Here is a 24,210-nt window from a genome sequence, read left to right as displayed (position 1 = left end):
AAAAACATTACATACTATGAATATAAATAATACATACACATTAGACAAATTCATGATTGCTATCAATTCATCAAAATGTTTACACTTTCAAAAGCACTCATTTGCCTCATTCTGTTCGTTCTTGCTCAAAAAATCACTAAACTCAATCTCCTACTCCATCCAACTGATGCAAATACGAAATATTCTTGCCGATACTCTCAATTTTAAATTTTTTTTCCTTCTACTGTTAACATACACAAATCCGATTTTATTTCTTTTGTAGCAGATTATAGTGACAACTCATGGGAGACATTTGGGTACTTTGTAGGCCACAATGAAAAATCGGGTGATGATCAAGCTAAAGGTACGTGTAAGCTTAAGTGATTTCCTCTACTTTGGTCTTTTATGCAAACTAACTTCTATAATATTATAGTAATTTCTGCAAGAGGATCAGGTACTGGTTTCGAAACTATGAGCACTCATGGCGGAAGTCTAGGACCAGGGTCCTTTTTACTACTATGTGGTATAGTTAACGATGTCATCAGATGTGAAATGAATTAAACATCTATAGTTGTTTCCGATTCTGAACCAACAACAAATACGCCATATCCAAGTAATAGCACTATTGAATACTGACAAAGCTTCCGGTTCATCTAATACTAACATTGGGCATAATTTGGTTCTGATCACTATAATAATTAGCCTAATTTAAGGATTTTAACATATTAAAATATTTTTACAGTATGTTGTGACAAAATTTATTCATCAGCCTATTTTCTCAAATTATTATTCAGCATATTCTTAAATCTATATTGTAATGTTCTTTAAATAAACGATCGGAGATTTTATCACGCACGTTATCTGAACGCACCGGAGATTTCTTCAAACTTTTTAATATTTAGATGAATTTAATCGTATTAATCATTTTAATGTTGTAATAAATAAATAATAAACCAAAAGTAAATTATTAGCATGGTTTGTTTCCTCTTGAAAAATCAAGAGCACAAAATTATTGATCTTGATATGTCGGTCATAACAAATGCAAGTCACTTTTATTAAGAGATATACTGTGGTGTTGTCGAAACTATAATATGGTTACGGCTGCGAAATTAATTACTATAGTAAAAATTCTCTACATGTTTAATCTTTTCTTTTCATTGTATCCTAACAAAATATATTCGTCATTCTTAGAAGCATTCTAATTATAAATTATTACTTTTTTTTCCACAAAATGGGTGGTATTTCTTTTTATGCGAGTTACAATTTTTTATGATTGGTAAATTAATTTAAAGAATCTAATTTGATACTACAAACGAATCAAGTTGAAATTTATCAAGTAAATTTGTTTCATTAAGAATTTATTAATGAGTTCGATATATTGAGAACCATATATTAAAAAGCCTTTCATTGATATCAAAAAGCAGCAGAAAAAGATCATATTGACGCAATGTTTAATCTAGCCAATAGATATTATAATGGAGAAGGAATAGAAAAGAAATTTAGAAAAAGCCTTTCATTGGTATCAAAAAGCAGCAGAAAAAGATGAATTCTGACTATATGTTATAATCTTTTAATAATAATATTTAAGATTTATTGAATCAAATTTGACCTTTTCGGATAAATTTATATATATTCCAATTGCTTTATTTTCATCAATTTAGTGATAGCAATATATTAAATTAATGTGTCTATTTTAACAATATTTTTCAGTTTCTATTTAAAGAAGAATAATACCTCGGTTTCCACCTATTCAAGAAGAAAAAATAATTTGTACGGATTTATGATATTTTATTTAGTGCCAATTACTAATGAAATAATTCGTCAACTTCTTTCTTTCTTGTTGTACTAAGCTAACAATTATGTGACCTAGAATTGCCGAACATTACACCCGTTTCAACTTTACACAAATTACGGCATCTTTACGGATTTATGTTGCAACCTTTACAACCTGTTACAACTATTACGACTATACTGCGAAGATCAATCTGTGTGACAATTATAATGAATAAATGAAGATGAATCATTGATTATTGAATCATAAATGTGAATCAACTGCCAAATTCGAAATCTCAATACACAATCAATTACTCAATAGTAGTATATCAAGACGTCCAAATTCGAAATTAATGACGCGGTTATCTGTTATAGATATTAACCAAATACCAAATTCGAAATTTCATTGGGCAATCATTACTTATATAGTTACCTCCAAGATGTGAATCAAATGCCAAATTCGAAATTACATTGGGCAATCAATTACTTATATAGTTACCCTCCTCTTAAGATGCGAGTTGTAGATTAATTAAATGCCAAATTCGAAATTTTCAATTTATTACATATATAGTTACCCTTCTCTTATCAAGATATTACGAATTATAGGCGTATCAAGATGCGAATTATAGATGTTGAATCAAATGCCAAATTCGAAATTTCAATACTCATAGATGTGAATCAAATGTTAAATTTGAAGTTTCATTTAATTACTTATATAGTTACCCTTCTCTTATCAAGATGCGAATTATAGATGTGAATCAAATGCCAAATTCGAAATTTCAATACTCATAGACATGAATCAAATGTTAAATTCGAAGTTTCATTAGTTACTTATATTGTTACCCTTCTCTTATCAAGATGCGAATTATAGATGTGAATCAAATGCCAGATTTGAAATTTCAATAGAAATAGATGTGAATCAAATACCAAATTCGAAATTTCAATACGTGAGTTATAGATGTGGATCAAATGCAAAATTCGAAATTTCATTTGCAATAAATTACTTATATAGTCACCCTTCCTCTTTACAAATTTTTATTAGTTTTCTTCTATACTTCTTTAAAAGATAACTTATTATAAAACAGATAAACTTATTACTATACTACTATGTCTGACCAAGCAAAACAAGCGACACAAAGGGCAGCAGACGCTATTGTACAAAAGCAGACTGTAAGTCAAGCAGCAAGAGAAGTAGCATACATCTCTTCCGACACTTCCAGCACCACGTCCACTTCTACGCCCTCCCTTACCAGCTCTACCAGCTCTTCCGACTCCAGCTCCAGCTATCCTAGTACTAATCAATGTAAGAATTTACTGATTATTTTAGTTAATAAGTTACTCACTTCTTTTGCTTCTATAATTACTTAACATTGTTTATTGCTTCAGGAAACACGTCACGGGCTTTTTTTATTCATAATTTATGACTATTTGTGTCCTTTTTAAACGTGTTCTATTGTTCTATGCATAATTTTATGTCCTTATTAAAATTTTTGTAAACATGTATTAATAAAGCATTTGTATATTTGCCCACATCGGGCTTATTTTTTAATGAAATAAAGTTTATATGTATTTTTCTGCTAACAAAAAGCGCTTCACGTAAATTACGTATGCTAATTAAATTGCAAATTTTTTTGTTCTCAAAATAATTCTATAAAAAAATTTATTCCGGGTTTTATTCCATGTTATTTCCGTAATGTATCATTCACACATGAAATTACGGATAAAATTTTTAAATTTTTTACTAAACATCATGTACATTTCGATTCACAATTACATTTCACATATCGTGAAAACCGTTCACTGTTTTTTTGCCAAGAAATTTTTTAACTCTATCTTTTGAAGCCTATGGCTGAAAAAACCAGAGACACAGCTGGCCAAAGTGCACCTTATCATTGTAATTGATAAAGAGACACAGATGTAAGATTCTTCCACTTGATTAATAAATTAATGTCTCAATTATTATCCTATCATTTGTAGAAGTTCAAATGTACGATACTATTACTCCAGTTTTTATGCTTAAAGTGAAGTAAGCGTTGTATTGAATTATATAAGCAGAAAGTATTGATAAATGAAATGCCTTGTAATTTGATTTTTACCATTTTGGAAATATCGACTCTAATATATTAAGTTAACCATTCATCCTTCTCATTGATGACCGATTCTAATTAAGTTGGATGATTCAGATCAAATGGTCATTAAACTCCTTGACATCCCAATTTATGTTGCTGTAAAGAATGATTTTTACTAAAAGTTATAAATAATTTATTCGGTTAGTATATTGTTGGTCACGTAAAATTGATGATGACTAACGAAGCAAATTAAGTAAAAAATTTAATTAATTGATCCTTGGTCTTTTTGTGATTTAATAATGCAAAAATCGTACAAAAACCGATTTGAATAACTGTAAGGGGGCGCACTTTTATGAATCATGTTTGTAAATCATTTAATATTGTTTTTATTATAAATCCGTAGTTAATAAAAATCTAAAATCTATAAGTGTTAAATAATTCCATGCAGTGATGGTTAGGTTAATATTAAATGGTTTATTTACACACATATATATTTATTTTATATGAAATAGTGAAATATATGTGGTACTAGTATAAGAGATAATTATATTTCAATGTGTCTTTTTCTGATTCATTAGAATACAGTCAAACTCCAATATAACGATATGATATATGAAAATCTTTGAAAAATATCGTTATATCAAAATTATACCGATATTCATATAGTGGGAGTAAAATTTTATCGTTATATCTAGCTCTTAATATACTGTATATCGGCATATCGAATATCGGTATATCGAGGTCTGACTGTATAACTGTTATCGTTGTAAGACAAATTTCAAGTAATCTAACATTTATTACTTATAGTAAATTATAGAATATTTTTATTTATTTTTTCGGAATGAACCTTCCGGGATGTACAATTGCGTGCGCGTAAATTCTGCGCTTTAAATCACCATTTCCATTCAGTTCCTCCTATTAATGGGAATTAACAGATGTCAATTTCGAAATCATCTAATTTATCATCATCTCATATTCCAACCATTAAATTTGGATTTATTTTATCCTCATTTAGAAATCAATGAATTTGCCAGATAGGCTCTTGTGTTTGAATCCTAAAAAAAAAAAAATTTCTGATTACATCAAATATTAGCTGCTTTTTCTTCAATTTCTCTTTTCCTTTTAGTATCTAAAATCTTACGATATTGCCCCATTTCCTCGTTGAGTTTAGTTTTGAATTTATGAATGAAGTTATGTTCATATGTTTCTTTTTCGATCGTAATATTAGTAATATTAGTAATATTAGAGAATCCACGATTTTCAAGTGACGAATACCCTATTTTTGCAGTTACAGCAGGGGTAATGCTATCGTGTTTTTTCGAATTCTCTCATAAATAGAATCAAATCATCTGCCCTACGTACATTTTATGTTTCAAAAGAATGAGAGTCATGGAAACATAGCAAAAAAATTCTTCAAGAACATGACGTTGTAAAACAGCCTCAATGAGGGGTCAATCTGGTCTTACTTCCATAATTATTAAGAAGATTATTTACATATTGGAATTGATTTCAATATTTGGTCTTAGGTTTGTGACGTAAATTCTAAGGCATCTTGTAAACGTAAAATATCATTTACAAGCTGAACTGTAACGCCTCTATCAACATCGCTCAACTGATCCTTTTGCTTATCTGTATTTGAATTATATTTCTAAAAATCCTTTGATTTGGTAATGATCTGATTGATAGCTGGATGATTATCCGGCTCATTATTCCAACAATTTTAAAATAAACACAATTATAATAATAATTATTATAAGTAATGATTGAAATTAATTATATTTACCAAATATAAATTTTTACATAATCTTTAGGTGTATTAGGAAAAGGTGTCTCTCTAAGACCTTGTAAAATGCCTATTTCTAAATATAAAATACATATAATTTGTTATAAAAAGGTAGTTTACCACTAGATATTTCCAACCAATACTATAAATATCACTTTTTTCATTTAATTAGTAATATTTATACGAAAACTTTTTGGATCAATATAAGGAATTAATCCAAATAATTTTAATTAAAGGTTCCATATTTCTACGATTCTTTTTGACAATCCAAAATCAACTAACTTGATGATATCTTGATGGATCAATGTATTCTTGAAATGCTATTTATTATAAACAATTAAATTTAGTAAATAAAATAATTTAACACGTTATTCGTAATATAATTTAATGAATTACAGTACCAGATCATGGCAATTATGATAGGCATACGCCAATTGAAATGCAAGATTAAATTTATCATTCCGAGATTACTAAACAAAGTCCAAATAGTAATATTCTTTAAATGTTTCTTTCCTGAGCGATGAATAATATCAAAATCATAAGCTTGTAATTTCATGATCAATCCTTTTAAATAGTTTTGAGGAGTGCTCCCATTAGAATATTAAATATTTTTTTTTCATAAAAAAGTTAAACTATATATATAAAAAATTTTTAAATATACCTCTTGTAACGCCACAAAAACGAATAATATTATCATAAAAATCTACTTTTCGCTAAAGTTTAAAAAACAAAATAGAATTTTTTTGTTAAAAGTTTAAGAAGTGAATATATATCAAAAGATTTATCATATTATAATTTTTTCAATACCTCAATCTTTTAACCGTAGCGTTATTGAAATTAAAAAGATTTCAATGCTAAATATTTATGAGAATTTTCCAGTTCGTACGATAGACTTTTCCAAACCAATTTCTTGAATTTTACTTAAACGTTTGTAATCGTAATGTTTAGAGTAATTGCTTCTAAATGTATATTCAAATAACAACTTTGTATATCATTTTTTTTTTTATTTAAATGGTATCGTGTTACAACGTTGATCAAATTCTAAGCCACAGCACTTACTTTGAAAACGGTGGGGATCACCAATAAAAATCCAATCAATTATTTAGCCATTAACAAAAATAGACTGACCAATAACATAAAATAAATTTTTGAAATGAATCACAGGATTCCTATTCAGTATAATTCAAAAACTAAGCAATAGACTTAATAACGCAAACTTGTAGATAGGAGATGGTAGTAGTTAATATTAAAAGATTAATGTACTTATATATGTTAATAATTTTCTCATTCTGTAAAAGGAAAAAGCTACTTTTTATACAATTAATATATTTCAATATTTTTCTGGTTCATTCAACTGTTTATCCTTTTGGTTTGAAATCAATGAATTAAACAAATTAAGGAAAAATCATTCATATGTGATATTATGTGATATTCCTTAAAAAGAATTTATGTATAAATATATCCTCTTTATTTTTTCTTTATCGAATCATTCGTTTGATAGTAGGATACACATATCATACAAAAAGTACAACTTTTTCAATGTGACTTATAATTGGATTATAACAGTCACACACGTGATATTATTGTCTTCGGATTTTTGACTGGAATTTGAGATCAGCAACGAACCAATTAAATTTCTTAAATAAGAGATTTTCACATCATGTGAATCAAATTTGATTTAACAGCCAAAATTTAAGGCTGAAATTATGTTGATTCTGACCAGAATTAACTTTTTGGGGATGAAAATCTTGGACATCATATTCTTCGCCTGTTGACTGTTGTGTAGGTGGGATTTTTAATGACATAAGCTTTAAATAGACAAATTAAGGCGTTAAGTTACAATAATAATGTAATTCGCGAGTTTTCTGATTTACCAGAAAATTTGCCGATAAAGTATACCTAATTTTTTTTGATTTTTTTGTATTACGCGCATTTTAATTTTGTATAAATACCAGCAAATTAATAAATTATTCATTTAATCTTTTTCCTGAACTCTTTATATCTCTCAACTTCATAATTCATTGTATAAAAAAAAATGACGCTAAATAATAATCATAGAAATTTACACGGTTATTCCGTTAATTTTACTCAAGTAATTCTAAGTAGACGTCGCGCTAGAAGAATTCAGCGCCAAAGACGTAGAACCATGAATAGAATAATTCAGCGTCAAAGACTTAGGATTATGTATAGAAGATATAGAGGGATTTCATCGATCAATAACGCGGATACTTTGGTCAGAATTGCGCAATTACCTTCACAAAATACAATTAATCCATTCGCAAACCAAATGTTCAATGGATCATCATTCTGATTTATTAGTATACAGTATATACAACAAAAATTATTGGATCTGCGTAATTTATTATACAGTTGCCGTTACTTTTGTTTCTTATTACATAATTATATCTTTGATCATTATTGGTAGATTTTTTTTGTCATATTCTTATTTTTCGTTTCTATTTATTTTTTTTATTATGTCACTCATTATATTCATAAGGTGTGATGTATTATTGTATGAATATTAAACGTCTGTATGATGGTATAATGGTAGTTTGTATTAATGGTTTTGTACTGTTTACTTTATTGTTTTAATAAATTGACTTAACAGTTAATCTTGGCGTTAAAAAAAAAAAGTTCTACTTTTCTTTAAAGTCCTTTAAAGTGAATATGTAAACACTGAAAGTAAAAATAAACATATTAGAAAGGCGTTGTATCTTCTTTTACAACGACTTAATAGTGTTCAAAATTGTAAATCTTCGTTTTACGTTATGAATTTCCCATTTACACACTTTTCTTGACCAGGATCTATTTACGTTTATTTTATTTTGTTATTATTTATTATTATTATTAGACTAGTGTCTGGTAAGTTTAAGTAATTTTATATCTTTTATGGTTTTTGTATATTAATCTAGTTCACAGTTAAAACATCTTTACTACGAAAGTGACCTTTTTTATCTTTCATTTAATAGGTGACGAGACGATAGTTTCGATTACATATAATAGATAATTGTATTATAGAAGTTTGTGAATTTAGTGTCATATTGTAATGAGGTTAGTAAACTAATTTATACATATACTATAGGGGAGCGCTGAATACTATAGGGGAAGGGTTATGAATGGAATAATGCTAATATAAGCACATAAGTAGCAAAATGGTTGTAAGTATGATTCTACATATTCAAAGTATCTTAAGCATATTTTTTGTGACAAATGAATTTGAACAATACTTAAATTCTACATTTTAAAGTTAGGTTGAAGAGAATAGAAATTGTGTCGAAAATTAATTATATCAGATATCAAAGTTTGAATCAAAAATGAAAGGAAGCCAATAGATTATTTTTTTTTAAAACTTTCGTTGAAAATTGTATATTTGAGCTGTAATTTTAATATAGTTAAATACGGTAAATATCCAAACGAAAATAATAAAAAAGAAATGAAAAAAATTGATAATTTCATTCAAGAAATGTAATTAAAAATTAATTAAATTAATTATCAAATGATATTGTGGCTGAATGGATACCTGATCAATTCAATAATATTAATAAAGAAAAAGTTATAAATAATTTGACTTCAGTGTATTCAGAAATATGGATGGAAGGTTAATTAAATTATGATGAAAGCAAAAATGAATATATTCGAAACTAAAATAAAAAAGTTATCTTAAAATGTTTACATAATTTTCAAAATATTACAGATGAATTTTTAAATAAGGTATGAAATACTTTATTCATCTAGTTAATTACAATTATATTTTTGATTATACATGAAAGCGTATTTTGTTTCAATCAATTTGAGTAATTTTAAAATTATCATTAGAGTTTTGGTTTATAGGTTCTTTAAACTTGGAACTTGAAGTTGAATTAAATTGACATCAATAATAATTAAATTACATAACATACAAATAAATCAGTCATCAAACAAATACAGTCAATCCCCTATATACTGAGCTTTGAAATTACTACTAGAGGACTACATTTGGATCTGCTTTTGGTTCATTATTATTATTTGACTTTACCATAGATACAATTTCATCATCAGTTAACCCCTTTGTTACTTTTTAAACAATCATCAATATGAAGCAACTCATCTGCATCCATAGGATCATCAAATGGTAGTTTGCTAATTAAATCTTGTAATTCCATTTCATCCCAAAATGCTTCATCAATTTCATCTGTTTGATTCAACGTATCAGTACATAATAAAGATTTTCTTCTCACAATCAAATATTACAAACAGATTTGCTAATAACCTCTCCAAAAAAATCCAAATCAAGATATTATCGGAAAAAAACCACTCAGTAGTGTATTATCCTCTTTCTATATTGGATGTAATAATTGTAGTATTACTGGTCATTAGATGGTGATATATAAATAGTTAGACATAGTGTTAGCACGTTTGGAAATTTCTTGAACACATTATTTTTCCCGAAAATAAACTCCTTTACCTAGTTAAGTAGAGCGGGATATATATATATATTGTACCTAAATCACGAGAAGTGTACAAGTTAAAAAACGCAGAGTTCTTAACATTTGATACAAATGGAAGTCATGTTACCTTTCACATGATACAAATTGGTTATAACAGATAACTAATTTTCGAATGCATTTGTCAGAATTTTTTAATTTTTTCTTTACTGAATCTCTTCAGCAAACGATTTTAGTATTGGTTTATAAAAGTATTTTGCGAAATTGTGCCATAAACCCTTTAAGGTTATCAAAGTATGGAGGGAGTTTCAAGGATATCACGTTCGAAATCTAAAATCATTCCCGATTTGATCGTACCTATCGTTTCTGGTGACCCTTCAACCCATTTCATCAGATTCTTTCGTCCACAATCACTAGCACGTAATTTGCCACGAGAACCTTCATATTCGCAGCAAATCCAGCATAACACATAAAAGAAAGATTCTAGGTCATGTTGAAACGTGTGTTCCGCATTATGTTTTAGAATCTCTATAGCCATGAAAGGTAAAGTTCCGGTTCTGTGACACTGTGAATCCTTTTTTTTTTTAATCACATTTCGTAGCCGAATATTGGTCAAAACAAAGATCAATAGCATAGTCCAAATCTATGATAAATCCCCGGCCATCTGCTCCTATCATAATATTGTATAACGAAATATAATGCGAAATAAATTGCTATGACTTTCTATGGCATCATAGAGGGTGGTGAGCAGTTCTACTTGATCATTGAAGCGGTAAATGAGTTTCCCACATGTAGAGGTAATTAGTCTACGATATTCCGGTTCTCTTAACTGAAAGGTTTGCCCTTTAAAGGAACCAGATGACTTTGATCTCCAGAAACTGGTATAATTTTCATTAGAACTATTTTCTCGTGTTGTTACTTGAAATGTGATTGAGGGGAAGATGTAATTGTTTTCGAATACAAACGAAGGTGTCATCAACTGCTTTGTCTTGGTTGTCTCCATCCTTCAAAGTAACATCTTCGTGATGATAATACTTCACGATCTGTCGTGAGATGGGTCGCCACGAATCCTTTATGATAAACTCATTGTCTGTCATTTCCTTCCCTTTTTTATCCAAACGGTATGCTCTCTAACAGATAGTATCCCGCCCATTTATTACTGTCCGATGAAAAATCGTTTCAATCAACAATAACCTTTCGGTCATTTTATTTTCCGGTTGCTGTTCGTCCCATTTCTCTATCTCAATGCATCCAAGTCTGGAAGGAAAATCCATAATAGGATAATCCCATAGTGGCAAATCCAGTAATTACTCTAATAAACATGGCAGGATCACGATGGATATTAATTGCGTTCGAACTAATGCAGCTTGAACGGTCAAAAAGCCAGACTCTCATAAGACTACCACACAATGTGAACTCAAAGACAAACCTTCTATTATGTTGATCCCGCACAGTTTACCATTTCGTTCGATCCTTTTTTTATGATGTGATTCCTCGTTAACTAGAACAATGTCTGGTTTACATCCTGTTCTTCTTAAGAGGGGACAACAACTTGCATGGACTAGGAATCTAACGGGTCGGATTTTATTACGGTGTTGAATGATAAAATTTGTTATCGAAGTAATGGCGAATAAAATCTTTTCCCTTTGATCCGTCTATTGGTAACTCTACCCATTTGTTTTTCCATTTTCCTTCCTGTTTACATTCTTCTAAATTCGGTCAACTACACACTTATATTTTTCTGTCACTGGAAATAATAAGTCAAAAAACTTATCTACATTTCTGTGCATAATGTGTCCGAGTTCTTGTCGAAGAAGTGGTTTCTGATTTATGGAATGAATTGTTCTTTCAGAACTGGCATTTTGCATTTTACAATTGAAACATATTTTCGGTCAAATTACTAAATATCTTAGGCCATCACAAAAAGAATTATTAATATAAATTAAAAACAATATTCATAATTACACTAAAGATATTACCTATTTATTCTCCTTTATTATTTGATGGTCCTTGGGTAACCGCTGAAATCAAAATAAAATTCTATAAAAGGGGTCATGATACAATAATTGCCTATGTTCTTTTTACTCTAATAAAGAAAGAAATCAAGAAAATAATGTTAAACACTAATATCAATAAGTACAATAACCAAAACTAATTAAGTATTACTATTATTTTTTTTACACATTACTCACCTAATTAACCATAAAGTTTATAGAAACCTTTGAACTAGAAGGAAATAATTCAAAAAGTGAGATAAATCAAGGTTTCACGAAGTTGTGAAATCTAATCTAACCAAGCTGTATGATCTGCAACAAAAGCGATTGGCCTAAAAATTGTGGCTTGTATAGATGTTTATCCAAAAAAAACACGAACTTTAATTCCAACCACTTTTCGGACCGTTCCGGATTTAAAAAATTTACTTAATTAATCTCTATGTATAAATAATGGTGAATCGCGTCAATATACCATTGTTTCCATTGTCTTTTTTTTTTAATCTTTCCATATATGAACATAGTACTTATTTATTTATTTATTTATTTATTTTAATAAGCACGTTGCTTTTTTTCAATTATTATAAATACCAGTCTCTTAAAATTGTATATTAGAAATAAAAAATTATAATTTTTCATATTAAATATGCAACAAAATCCTCTTTCTTCGAATGATTACTTAGTATAATATATGATCTTCAAGATTAGGTACAACAAGTTTTATAAATATTATAAAAAGTTTATATCCTACTGCCGTATCAAATAAAATATATTCCTATTAAAGAAAGCCCTTATGCTCGGTTTTGGTTCCATAATTAAAAAAGCTTTTAAGACAAACTTTTTCATTTTTAAACTTTCCAATTCAACCCCAACAAATATTACGACAAAATTCAAAATTTTTTTTTTTGATTCTAATGTTTTCATTAATCTAATATTTTCTGAATTACGATATTAATAAACTGAAACCCTATTTTTCAATACCACATAACATTTATACGTACAAGCTGAACAAGGCTAAGCTCTCTTAATTCTATCCAGAATCTTTATCAATTATATTCTATGACTACATGAAAGCGAAAAATATTGGCACAGATATTACATATTAAACATCTGTCGGAAGAGAATTGTTTTCAAAATAACGATTAATTGAACTTCGAAATTTGACCAAAATTGATTGAAAGCATTTATATCAATTGGTGAGCGTTCCTTATAATACAAAATTACTAGATTTTGAGGCTATACAGTTCACCCTCTCTATAGTGAATTTTATATAGTGAATAACTTGCTATAATGAAGAAAAGTAAGAAAAGTTCAGGTACAGATTTTTTATATATATAATAAAATGACCCTCAGTATAGTGAATTTCTCACTATAACGAATTTTAATCTCCAGCCCATGGGATTCACTATAGTGAGGGTGAACTGTATTAAGTAATAAAAGTTCATGACTAAGATATTTATATTTCCAGATTAAAATGAATAAAGTGTGCTTAAAAAGATTGAATATAAAGATGTTGGATTTGAATTATTTTATTCAATCTTATCGAAATTATGAAATTAAGATCGATACCGCTCTTGAGGTGAAAATTTATGCGCTTTGAATCCATCATATTCTAAAGAACCGTATTTGCACGGTTAAACTTTATATTTTCTACTATTTAACCACCTAGAGATTTTAATTTGTTGGAAAATCGCAGAATTTACTATTTAAATTAATTATTTATGTTAAATGGCGTTCAACTACTAAAAATAGTTTTTCTTTAATAGTGTAATTTAAACTTTCTATAGAATTTATAAAATTTGTTACACCTACTCTTGAAATTCTCGTATTAATATCTATTTTCAACGAGGAAAGGTGAAATTGTTGGCATATTTAAAATGAATTAATTAGGAAAATCAAAAAATTAATATTTATATTGTATAGATTTATGTTAAGTATTTAATAAAAAAGATCGTATATCAGATTTCTTTTAGCAGATTATGAAAATTATTAATGTACTTTTAATTATTTAAAATATTCAAATAATTTCTGATGATTTTAATTTACAATATTCAAGGTGGTAAAGTCAATAAATTGGGAACAAATTATGGATTTCGTCGACGATGAGAAATCTTGAGAAAAAAACATACTATAGTTTTAAAACTAAAGACATGTTAATTCAATCAAGATAAGTACTTTATAATAAAATCGACAAAATAGTAGAAAATAATATTAGGGAGAATTAAAAAGAACAATTATAAAAGAACACGATCTTATTACATTAAAGAGAAGAAAAATTTTGAAAAAAACATATCATATTACGCGTAAAATTATTAATTGTCAAAACTTTGAAAGCAAGTAAAGTCACGTGATATTTCACTTAATGCCATAATGCCGGCCGGCCATATTGTAGGCTTTAGATTGATTATGATTGCTACGCCAATGGCTATAATTACTGAATAGCATTTATATTTTTTATATTTGATAGAACTAGAGAATTTATTGGTTTTCGGTGGTCCATGATTGATCAAAATTGATTAGCCATACCTAATCGATGTATTAACATTAAAAGCATTTCATTAAAGAAGCACATTGAATATTGAATAATATATTTAAATTTCAGTCGGTCTTATTTTCTGTCGTTTATTTGAACTAAATTTAATTGGTCAAGTCTATGCAAAAACTTTTTTATTTAGTTCGATTATATTAATATATTACTTTGTCCAGCAAGAACTACCGCAAAGTCATGTACTTCTACAAGTTTTGTTTAATTGATCCAGGCACAAATACTTGGACCATGATTGCCAATCATCGATAGGATAATTAGTCTTGTGATGATGTTAAATAAGTTAATTAAAAATTGTAAGTTGTTAAGCATTTTAGCATTTTAGCATTTTAATAGCGTTTAATAAAAGACATAATTATTAGTCGTTTAACTTGTTTAATCTATTCTTTACATATCGTCCATCAAGGCTCATGAATAGGAGGAACCTTAACAGTGATAATATAGAGTCATCACATATGATAATAACATTTCTCTATCATTGAAGAAAAATAACATTTTCATATAATGATTGAAACTAATGTGATGTGATACCTTCATCATATTCAGGGGTCCTGGAATGAACTTCGGAAGTCACGTGTTCAACAATCGCGATCTCTAAGTTGTCTAACTTTAATTTGAGATCTACAATTTTTATGGAAATATTTGCATAATATTTATTAAATCTTACCCTATCGACTACGGTATCAACTCATGGAATCTGTAGATAATCTCGTAAATTGATAAAATTGATAAGGTATTATTTAATTATGGAAAATTTTGTCTTACATTTCGTTTATGAATAAGACCTCGCGCAATTTTTGTGAAATAAATAAATTGTGTAATGCAGTATTAGATTCTTTAGCCTTTAGAATTTAAATTTAACGATTCTCATTATTCGTGATAATTGAGAATTAAACTAAAATACAATTTTATTTGTATATTTTCTCCGAGTCAATAAACATTTCATCAACATTTACGCTCAAGTGATATCAAGTGATGTCGTTCGCATACAAATACTTATATAATTTAGGTAAGAATAATCTTTCAATATTTCAAATTTAGATATTGAATAAATCCCTCATTTTGTGAAACAAATATTTGAATTTCGTCGTGAGGATATGTCATGGTTTAATAATAAAGATTGTATCATTATTTACATTTCAAATGATATCAAGTGGTGTCGTTCATATAACATTTAGGGAAAGATATTTCAATTGATATACGGTATATATATTTTATTTAATATTTAGTCTCGTTTGGAGTTTTTCAATCGTTCTTTCAAAGTTTTAAGACATTTATAACTAGTAGTAACTAACCAAACTCAAATAAATTGGTCATAACTTGATAGAAAGTTTCAAGAAAAATGCATCATTGTATGTTGGATTAGTTCCCAAAGATTATTAATTCAATGATAAGGAATAGGAAATTTTCAAATTGATAATTATTAATATTTCCAAAAGGAAGAAAATTAATTGATAATTTTTAATTTTTTTACTTAAATAGATTCAATAAAAAGATGGCGTTAAAAGCTTCTCCTTTAATTTACTATGAATGGTTATTATTTGCAAGAGTTGCAAAAGTCTCCTGAATTATTCATTAATTAAAGTTTCTAATGAAAATCTGTGTTTAAACGTGCGATCACATGGCATGTGACAGATTTAATTTACTAGTCTTATTCGTTCTGTTCTACTATTTTAGATTTTCTCAATTCCGTCTTTTAAAAATATTATTTAAGTTTAGTTTCGTTTTTTCGAGCTCTGAGTCAGTGTCGCTCTATCAATATTATCACAAATGAATGCCAATTATATTAAACTTTCTTTTTTTTTTCTAATGCAAATTAATAATATTACTTTAAATTTTTAATTTTTAACAATTAAAGTAAGTATTTTGGAGTGCAATCATTTGTGAAACAAATATTTTATTATTGTATAATGAGTTTTAATAGCATGAAATTTATTTTAAATGATAAGGAAATGTGATAACTCAGAAAATAAAAATATAATTTCACTCCCAAGTGGTATCAAGATTAATATATAGATGTTGTATGTATTTTTTTTTAATATCTAATTTTGAATAATTAAATTCTAGCGCCAAAGACTTTTTCATTCGTTCTTTCACCTTGGTTGAATTTGATGGAAAATCTCAAATGAAATATATCATTGTATGCTAAGAGGATTATTAATTCAATGATAAAGAATTTGAAAATATCAAATTAGTTAATTGAATTATTAATATGAGTAAGAAAATAGTTGGTTGTTTGTTTTTATATTTTTAATTTTTTACATAAGTAGGTTCAAATTAAGAAATTGGCGTTAAAGAATTCTCCTTTAATTTCCTATAGAGGAGATTTATTACTTCAGGTTTTCATTTATTAGCTGTGATTGTACTATAGAGCTAACGTTATTTTGACAGTTTCACTAATCTAGTATTTAATTGTTTGTCATTTTTTAGATTTCATCTTAAAATAAATATTGATATCGTGAGGTCACATTTGATTGTATAATTTCCTAATTAACTATAAAGTTTTAAATTTATTAATCTTATTCGTTCTTCTATTTTTATCTTATCAATCATTTTCTTCGATTCTTTAACAAATAATGAATAATACAAATAATACAAATATTATTATTTTTAAAGTTCAGTTACTTTTAACACAAAACTCTGAGTCAAATTAATACAACTTCATTAGTATATAGTGCACGTCATTTATACAATTCATATCACATCGCAAGAATTTTCTTTCTTTTTTAATTTGAATTAAAAATATTTTAATTATAAATTTTTAATTTTAATTTATGTATGTTGGCGCTTAAATACTTTTTTCATTAGTCAATCTTTCCATTTAATTGTTTAAAAGTCTTATATATTAAACGCAAATAATATTAAAGTTTTCTTAATAATTAGAATATTTTTATTTTGTGATGAAAAATTATAATCTTTGTTTAACAAATATTATCATCATTATAGATTATTGTATAGTACTTATTATGCTCTTCGTTACGGTCAATATTGAATGGCTGTTGTCGTTTGACTTGCACTGAATTATTAATATTTTAAAGAAGAAAAAAATTGGTTGTATTTTGCATAAACAAGTTTAATTTAAAAGTTGACATTAAAAACTTCCTTTTAATTTCCTATAGAGTCTTCAGTTTTTTCATTTAGTTATATTTGTAATAGAGTTCCTGATTCGGATTTTTATATTATATACCTTAGTGTAATTATAATTAAATTAAGTTTTATTCATTTAAATTTAATAATAGCATTCAAGCAAGTATTTATTGTTTATTATTTTGATTTACAATTTAAATTTATATATTGTTATCATGAAGTCACATTTTATTGTATGATTTATTTAAATTTTCAAATTTATTAATCTCATTTGTTCTGCTATTTTTATTTTTATCAATCACTTTTGCTTCGATTGATTATAGAAACAATAATTAATAAATATAAATATCATTAAATTTCAGTTACTTTTAACACAAAACTCTGAGTCAAATTAATAAAGTTTCACTAGTGCGTGATGCGCGTCATTTATACAATTCTATCACGTCGCAAGAATCTTCTTACTTTTTTAATTTGAATTAATAATATTTTAATTATAAATTTTGATTTAATTAATAATTGCGTATGTTGGCGTTTAAATACTTTCTTCATTAGCCAATCTTTTCATTTATTGTTTAAAAGTCTTATATATTTTACACGCAATTAATATTAAAGTTTTTTCTTAATAATTAGAATATTTTTATTTTGTGATAAAAAATTATAATTTTTGTTTAACAAATATTATTATCATTATAGATTATTGTATAGTACTTATTATGCTCTTCGTTACGGTCAATATTGAATGGCTGTTGTCGTGTGACTTGCACTGAATTATTAATATTTTCAAGAAGAAAAAATTGGTTGTATTGCATAAATAAGTTCAATTTAAAAAGTTAGCCCTTTAATTTCCTATAGAGTCTTCAGTTTTTCATTTAGTTGTATTTGTATAGTTAGTATTTTCTGAATTATTTTAATTGAAAGGAGTTGTTCACCGTGATTTGGTAATTTATTATACCTTAATGTAATTATAATTAAATTAATTTTTGTTCATTTAATAATAGCATTCAAGCAAGTATTTATTGTTTATTATTTTGATTATACAATTTAAATTAATTATTGATATCGTGAAGTCACATTTTATTGTATTGATTTCCTCATTTAAAATTTTCAAATTTATTTAATCTTATTTGTTCTGCTATTATTTTTATCAATCACTTTTGCCTCGATTGATTATTATAGAAACAAATAATTAATAAATATAAATATTATTAAAGTTCTGTCACTTTTAACACAAAACTCTGAGTCAAATTAATACAATTTCATTAGTACATAATGCGCGTTATTTATACAAATCTTATCACGTTGAAAGAACTATGATCTTACTTTTTTAATTTGAATTAATAATATTTTAATTATAAAATTTTAATTTTATTAATAATTTATGTATATTGGCGTTTAAATACTTTCTTCATTAGCCAATATTTTCATTTAATTGTTTAAAAGTCTTATATTTTACACGCTATTTTTTAATATTATAATACTTTACTATCACATATGTGGTAAATTAGCGCAGTTTATGATAGTTGAATGATTGTCATCATCAGTGTCACAATGACAGCCAATCATTTAACAATAAATCATCATATTATACAAAAATACCTAATAAGTTAAGATAGATGTCACGACATTGTACGATGTTAAATATTTCGGCCCATCGAATAACTAAACACTCCGGAATTCAAGTGTAATCATGCAAATTCTACATGGTGACACATAATTAGCTCCAGAATGAATATCAATTATATGGAAGTGACTTCTTTAAATAATAAATAGATAAATATATATATATTTCTTTGTTTCAAATTTCCGCTCCCCCTATTTTTTTTTAACTATTTTAATCAAAGTGGCATTTCTGTTTCAAATTAAAGTTCTGGGTTAAAAATTTCTTTTTAAATTGTTTAAACAAAGGATGGATGATAAACGTGATATTTTTGATAATGAAATATTTTTCCTTTTATAATAAGCATGATAATAATATAATATGTAGGAATGGTAATAGGGAGCTTATCAACATTAATGTATGCAGCGATAGTTACACGTGAAAGTAAAAATATTCACAAATTAAAAAATTTTTTTATGACAATCATAAATCATGTAATCAATACATTTTTTTAAAAGTAACATGTACTAGTGAATTTTTCTTGCCGCGTGCTAAATAATTTATTCTCCACGTTGATTGATTCTAGCATAAGTGATCACTATGATACGGTAACATATTTCCCCCATACGTATTTATTATTTATGACATGATTCCTTATTCTATTCCATTTAAAGAGTATTTAATTATTGTGAAACTATGCAAAAACAAAAAAACGCCAATTTTCATCTTTATAGAGAGTGCTTTTAAAGATTTTTGGGAAGATCATCATTTTTGTGAAACAATTTTTCATTACTCTTTCATTTGGTTCCTATTTAGTTAAAGATTCAAAATAAATGGGTATAACTAGAGGGAAAAAAATTTTTACAAACCAGGTATTTTAAATTACACAATGGTTATTATTGATGCATTTCAAACTTTTAAATCCAAAGATCCCGAAAATTACAAGAATAATAAACATATTATTTTAGAAGGTTCGTAAAAAGAAAAAAGAATGCAAAATAATTCCTCATTGTTTAATCAACATTATGCAAATTTACGAAACAATGCACCAAGGTCAAATAAATGATATCATTTATGAAAGACTAGAAAAAAAAATATTTGGTAATAAAGAAAAAAAATATATTATTTATAGTAAAATTCATGCATTATTCTGTTTCAAATAAAGTTAGATTTACATACGCGCTTTGCCATTAATTATCAAAAGCCACAATAAAACAAATAAATGTATGTTTTCCTCATGATTAAAAAAAAAAATTTTTTTTAAGTTTGATATGTTGAAATTTAGCTTTGTCTTCTTTCTATTTCTGATCATATTGTCGTTTTTTTTTAAAGATAATTCTTTATATGCTTGCTATGAAAAGATTTGATGATCTACTACTAAAAACATTGGGGTACATTTTTTTTTTCTGATTCAATTTCCACGCGCCAACGATATTGATGATATCCTATCGATCGTGTCACAAATTTCCAGGTTCGCGTGATTCCCGTTTAGCGTCAGAACATACATAAATAATAATTATAGTTTTTAAATTATAATTGCGCATTTCAGAGACTTACTACACGCATATTTCATCATTGATTTTCACGTATTATATGTATTTTTCTTTTTATTAGTAAACAATGAGAGAGAGCATATTGTTCTTTTAATACTATTTATTTTATTTTATTTATATATATATATATGTATATATATATATTTTCTGTTAACTGATAAAAAAAAAAATTTTTTCTTTATTCATTAATTAACAGTTTTTCTATTGTGTAAATTTATCGATTTTATCATTGGAGACATTTTTAGTATTCCAATAAAAAACAGGTTTTCATATATGAAAGATAAATTATAATAAACGCCTTAATTTGTAATAAAATAAAAATTGAATAATTAATAATTTTTTATTTGATAATTTTTTATTGGCTTAATCTCCTTGAATTTCATTGAAAAATAATCACTTATGGTTCTATTTAAACCTTAAACCTCTGTTACACGTAACTTACACTATGATAAATTTAGTTTTGAATGAAAGAAATCCTATTTAGGCACACCGGAAATTCGGAGTTTCGGCTAAAACATAACGTAAATAAATAATTCATCATTATCTTCGCGATTTAAAGTCAGATATATATTAATATATGATTGTAGAATCTTAATTTTAACTAATGATACATATATATATATGTGTATATGTACATGTATTAACGCCTTTTTGTTCACCCTCTTTTCTAAAATTTTAATTCTTAAAATAAAGTTGACGTATTTTTTCATATTCGGAAACATTTGATTTAAATAAAAAACAAAAAATGGTTAACTTAATTGACGCAATTATATAATACTTCTCGATTATCGTTTCTATAAATGAAGAGTTTTCAAAGAAAAAAAAAAAATAAGAATGAAAAAAATCTCTCAGCAAAAAACTTTAAATGTAACCATTATTGTTTGTGATCTATTTTATTAAATGAGTTGGATAAATAAATAAATAAATAATATATCAATTAAATACAATTGGTTAATTATATTCCCCGCTATTTTTTTTTAATTCCTGCATTTTTTTTAATTGAATTATTAAAAAATATTCTATTTTTTTTTTATTATTATAAATTTTCTTATAAATAGACATGTTGTAGATGAGCTGCTTAACGTTAGCTTTATGTAAAATATAGCTTTATAATAAATAAAACAATAAAAAAAATAAAAAAATAAAAAGTAAAAAAAAAATTACACATTTAATATTTACGATAAAACCTATAGTTATAATGAATTCAATCCCTCATAATGATTTTTATGAAGAAAGCAGAGATATGTCACTTTATTCATCGGAAAGTAGAGGGGAAATCGAACCCAATAAAGTGGTACATGAAAGCAACCCATTCATTAACGATGAAGTAGATGCGTCACATTATAAATCTATGCCTTCAATAGAAAATATAGAAGCCAAAAAGATGGATAATACATTGGTAATCAAATTTATCGAAAAACTTAACCTTACGAAAATTTTTCCACCAGAGTATTCAGCGAATAAAATAATGGTCAAAGATTTGAATAAAGAAGGACTACCCAGAAGGTCGATGAACTGCTTTTTTGTCTTTAGGCAGGTCGTTTATCTTGAAGTATTGGACCAAGGACTCATAGAGGAAGTAAAAGATGGAGTATTTTTTACACAAGTCGTTAGTGAAATGTGGAAAAAATTGGGGGAGGAAGATCGTGAAAAATACAAGAAGCTCGCCAAAGAAATTAAAAATCTGCAAAATGAATACCATAAAGATAAAATCTATTGTAAAAACAAGCCAGCTGGTTCGATTTTCGTTAATATGCATGACGGCAACTTTCGAGATGCAGAACATAAAGTAAGAAAGTCAAAAAAAAGTACAATTAGAAAACAACCAAGAAAACCTAAAATTATCCAAAAAAATACCACGAATCAAGTAAATCAACAACTTATATATAATATCGATAATTTAGACTTTGAACGAATCATATATCCAAATTATGGATTTTCCGATCAGAATATTAATTACCACCATCCGTTAGATAATTTCTTTACGCAGGATATTAATATATATGAAATTTCAACTTCCAATGAAACATTCAATCTACAAGAATCGTTTTTACCATTTGATTTTTGTTAGATTGAATCGATAAATAAGATATTCACTAAAAACTCATTTCCAAATTTCTTTATTAATACATAAGATTTTTATTTATTACATAATATGGTACATATTTAACAGCTATGCAATTTATTACATATGTATTTTTTTTTCATTTCATTCAATTTTTAAGCATATGGATTTGTTTATGGGTAAATAACGTTGTATTAAGATAAATAAAATTATATGAAATTGGCAAATAAAAAAAAATTGGCATTGTTAATCATAACACGTAATTTTTTAAAATGATCATTGCGTAACGAGCCGAGTGATCAATCAATTAATTGTTCACTAAATGATTTGCATCCCAAATTTTAACAAGTGGTTCCAGTCTTTGGATTTTCGGTTTGTTTGTTATAATTAAAATTTTTGGAAAATTATTTTCATTTCTATATTCTTTGCTTATTTCTCTTTTTCTTTCCGTTTAACGATTCTGTAAATTTTTTTAATCTTCACGTATAATTAAAAAATTGCATTATAATAAGAAACTTATTACTTATTAAATGCACCGCAATTTCGTAACTTAATATGCATGGTCGAATTAACCTTTGAAATTTGCAAATAAACTATACGTTCATTTTCTTAATAAAAATGTGAAATATTTGATTTGTTCAGTGTAACGACTACAATGATTTCTAGAACGCGTTCTTATATATTTATTTCAATTATGATTTTCCATAAATACAATTTTATTTTGATTCTATTTATCCCACTAATAAAATTTTATAATTTATCATTTGTACAATTTAAATTTCAATTACTCAGTCAATGTATGCACTAAAAAATAATAATAATAAAAGTACCGAATTATACGAATTATTATGTAAGCACCCAAACAGAATTTAAATTCAGAAAGCGCAGCTTAGGAAAGTCCTTAAATTTTCCAAAATTTATTTATTGGGCTTTATTATTATTATGGTTGGTTCTTCAATTTCACAAATAAAAACTCGAAACGAAATAGAAAAACAAAAACAAATATAATTTTTTATTGGAAATGATTTTTCCTGGGCAATGTTTAATTTCGTACAAATTTTATTTTGTGGAGTAAATCATGTCGATCGTGTCTCATTCTAGACTTGTCTCTTTGTGAAATCTTTGTAATTGAAAGTGTACATTAGAAAAGATGTGTTTTAAATATTTGGGAACAAAACTTTAGAAATCCTTTATTTAGAAATTATTTTTATTAAAATTTCGTAAGTAAAAAAGAACAATAATAATGACACATTAATTTTTACATAATACTGACATAATATACAGTATATGATAAAGTATCCTTTTAAAGAAATTTGGAATTCTATTTTTTGAGTACAATACAAA

General features: G+C 26.4%; 6 protein-coding genes across 6 annotated transcripts; 4 read left to right on the top strand and 2 right to left on the bottom strand.

Annotated features, from left to right (window-relative positions):
- Window positions 1-16: 16 nt before the first annotated feature.
- On the top strand, window positions 17-540 carry OCT59_010201 (uncharacterized protein; the record flags this gene model as incomplete). The annotated part of the gene is made up of 3 exons (XM_066132871.1): window positions 17-113; window positions 263-343; window positions 413-540. The coding sequence occupies 3 exons, from the start codon at window positions 17-19 to the stop codon at window positions 538-540; spliced, it is 306 nt and encodes a 101-aa protein (XP_066000476.1).
- A 2,319-nt stretch (window positions 541-2,859) lies between these two features.
- Window positions 2,860-3,195, top strand: OCT59_010200 (uncharacterized protein; the record flags this gene model as incomplete). The annotated part of the gene is made up of 3 exons (XM_066132870.1): window positions 2,860-2,926; window positions 2,973-3,055; window positions 3,139-3,195. The coding sequence occupies 3 exons, from the start codon at window positions 2,860-2,862 to the stop codon at window positions 3,193-3,195; spliced, it is 207 nt and encodes a 68-aa protein (XP_066000475.1).
- A 2,710-nt stretch (window positions 3,196-5,905) lies between these two features.
- On the bottom strand, window positions 5,906-6,599 carry OCT59_010199 (uncharacterized protein; the record flags this gene model as incomplete). Its single annotated transcript, XM_066132869.1, has 5 exons — window positions 5,906-5,924; window positions 6,006-6,168; window positions 6,266-6,317; window positions 6,412-6,417; window positions 6,588-6,599. 5 exons carry the CDS (start codon window positions 6,597-6,599, stop codon window positions 5,906-5,908), a joined length of 252 nt encoding a protein of 83 aa, XP_066000474.1.
- Window positions 6,600-7,639: 1,040 nt separating this feature from the next.
- Window positions 7,640-7,915, top strand: OCT59_010198 (uncharacterized protein; the record flags this gene model as incomplete). Its single annotated transcript, XM_066132868.1, has 1 exon — window positions 7,640-7,915. The coding sequence occupies one exon, from the start codon at window positions 7,640-7,642 to the stop codon at window positions 7,913-7,915; it is 276 nt and encodes a 91-aa protein (XP_066000473.1).
- Window positions 7,916-9,909: 1,994 nt separating this feature from the next.
- OCT59_010197 (uncharacterized protein) lies at window positions 9,910-10,566 on the bottom strand (the record flags this gene model as incomplete). Its single annotated transcript, XM_066132867.1, has 4 exons — window positions 9,910-9,949; window positions 10,049-10,085; window positions 10,159-10,192; window positions 10,411-10,566. The coding sequence occupies 4 exons, from the start codon at window positions 10,564-10,566 to the stop codon at window positions 9,910-9,912; spliced, it is 267 nt and encodes an 88-aa protein (XP_066000472.1).
- Window positions 10,567-21,924: 11,358 nt separating this feature from the next.
- On the top strand, window positions 21,925-23,113 carry OCT59_010196 (uncharacterized protein). The gene has a single exon (XM_066132866.1). It carries the CDS (start codon window positions 22,000-22,002, stop codon window positions 22,870-22,872), a length of 873 nt encoding a protein of 290 aa, XP_066000471.1. The 5' UTR covers window positions 21,925-21,999; the 3' UTR covers window positions 22,873-23,113.
- Window positions 23,114-24,210: the final 1,097 nt, after the last annotated feature.

The sequence above is a fragment of the Rhizophagus irregularis genome, chromosome 18, assembly GCF_026210795.1.
Source record: "Rhizophagus irregularis chromosome 18, complete sequence".
Classification (NCBI taxonomy): domain Eukaryota; kingdom Fungi; phylum Glomeromycota; class Glomeromycetes; order Glomerales; family Glomeraceae; genus Rhizophagus; species Rhizophagus irregularis.
Note: the sequence above shows the minus strand (reverse complement) of the source record. Positions and strands in the feature narration are given on the sequence as shown.

What these genes read in the sequence shown, in the direction of transcription:
- OCT59_010196 (XM_066132866.1), top strand. Translation starts at nt 22,000, where the DNA reads ATGAATTCAATCCCTCATAATGATTTTTATGAAGAAAGCAGAGATATG.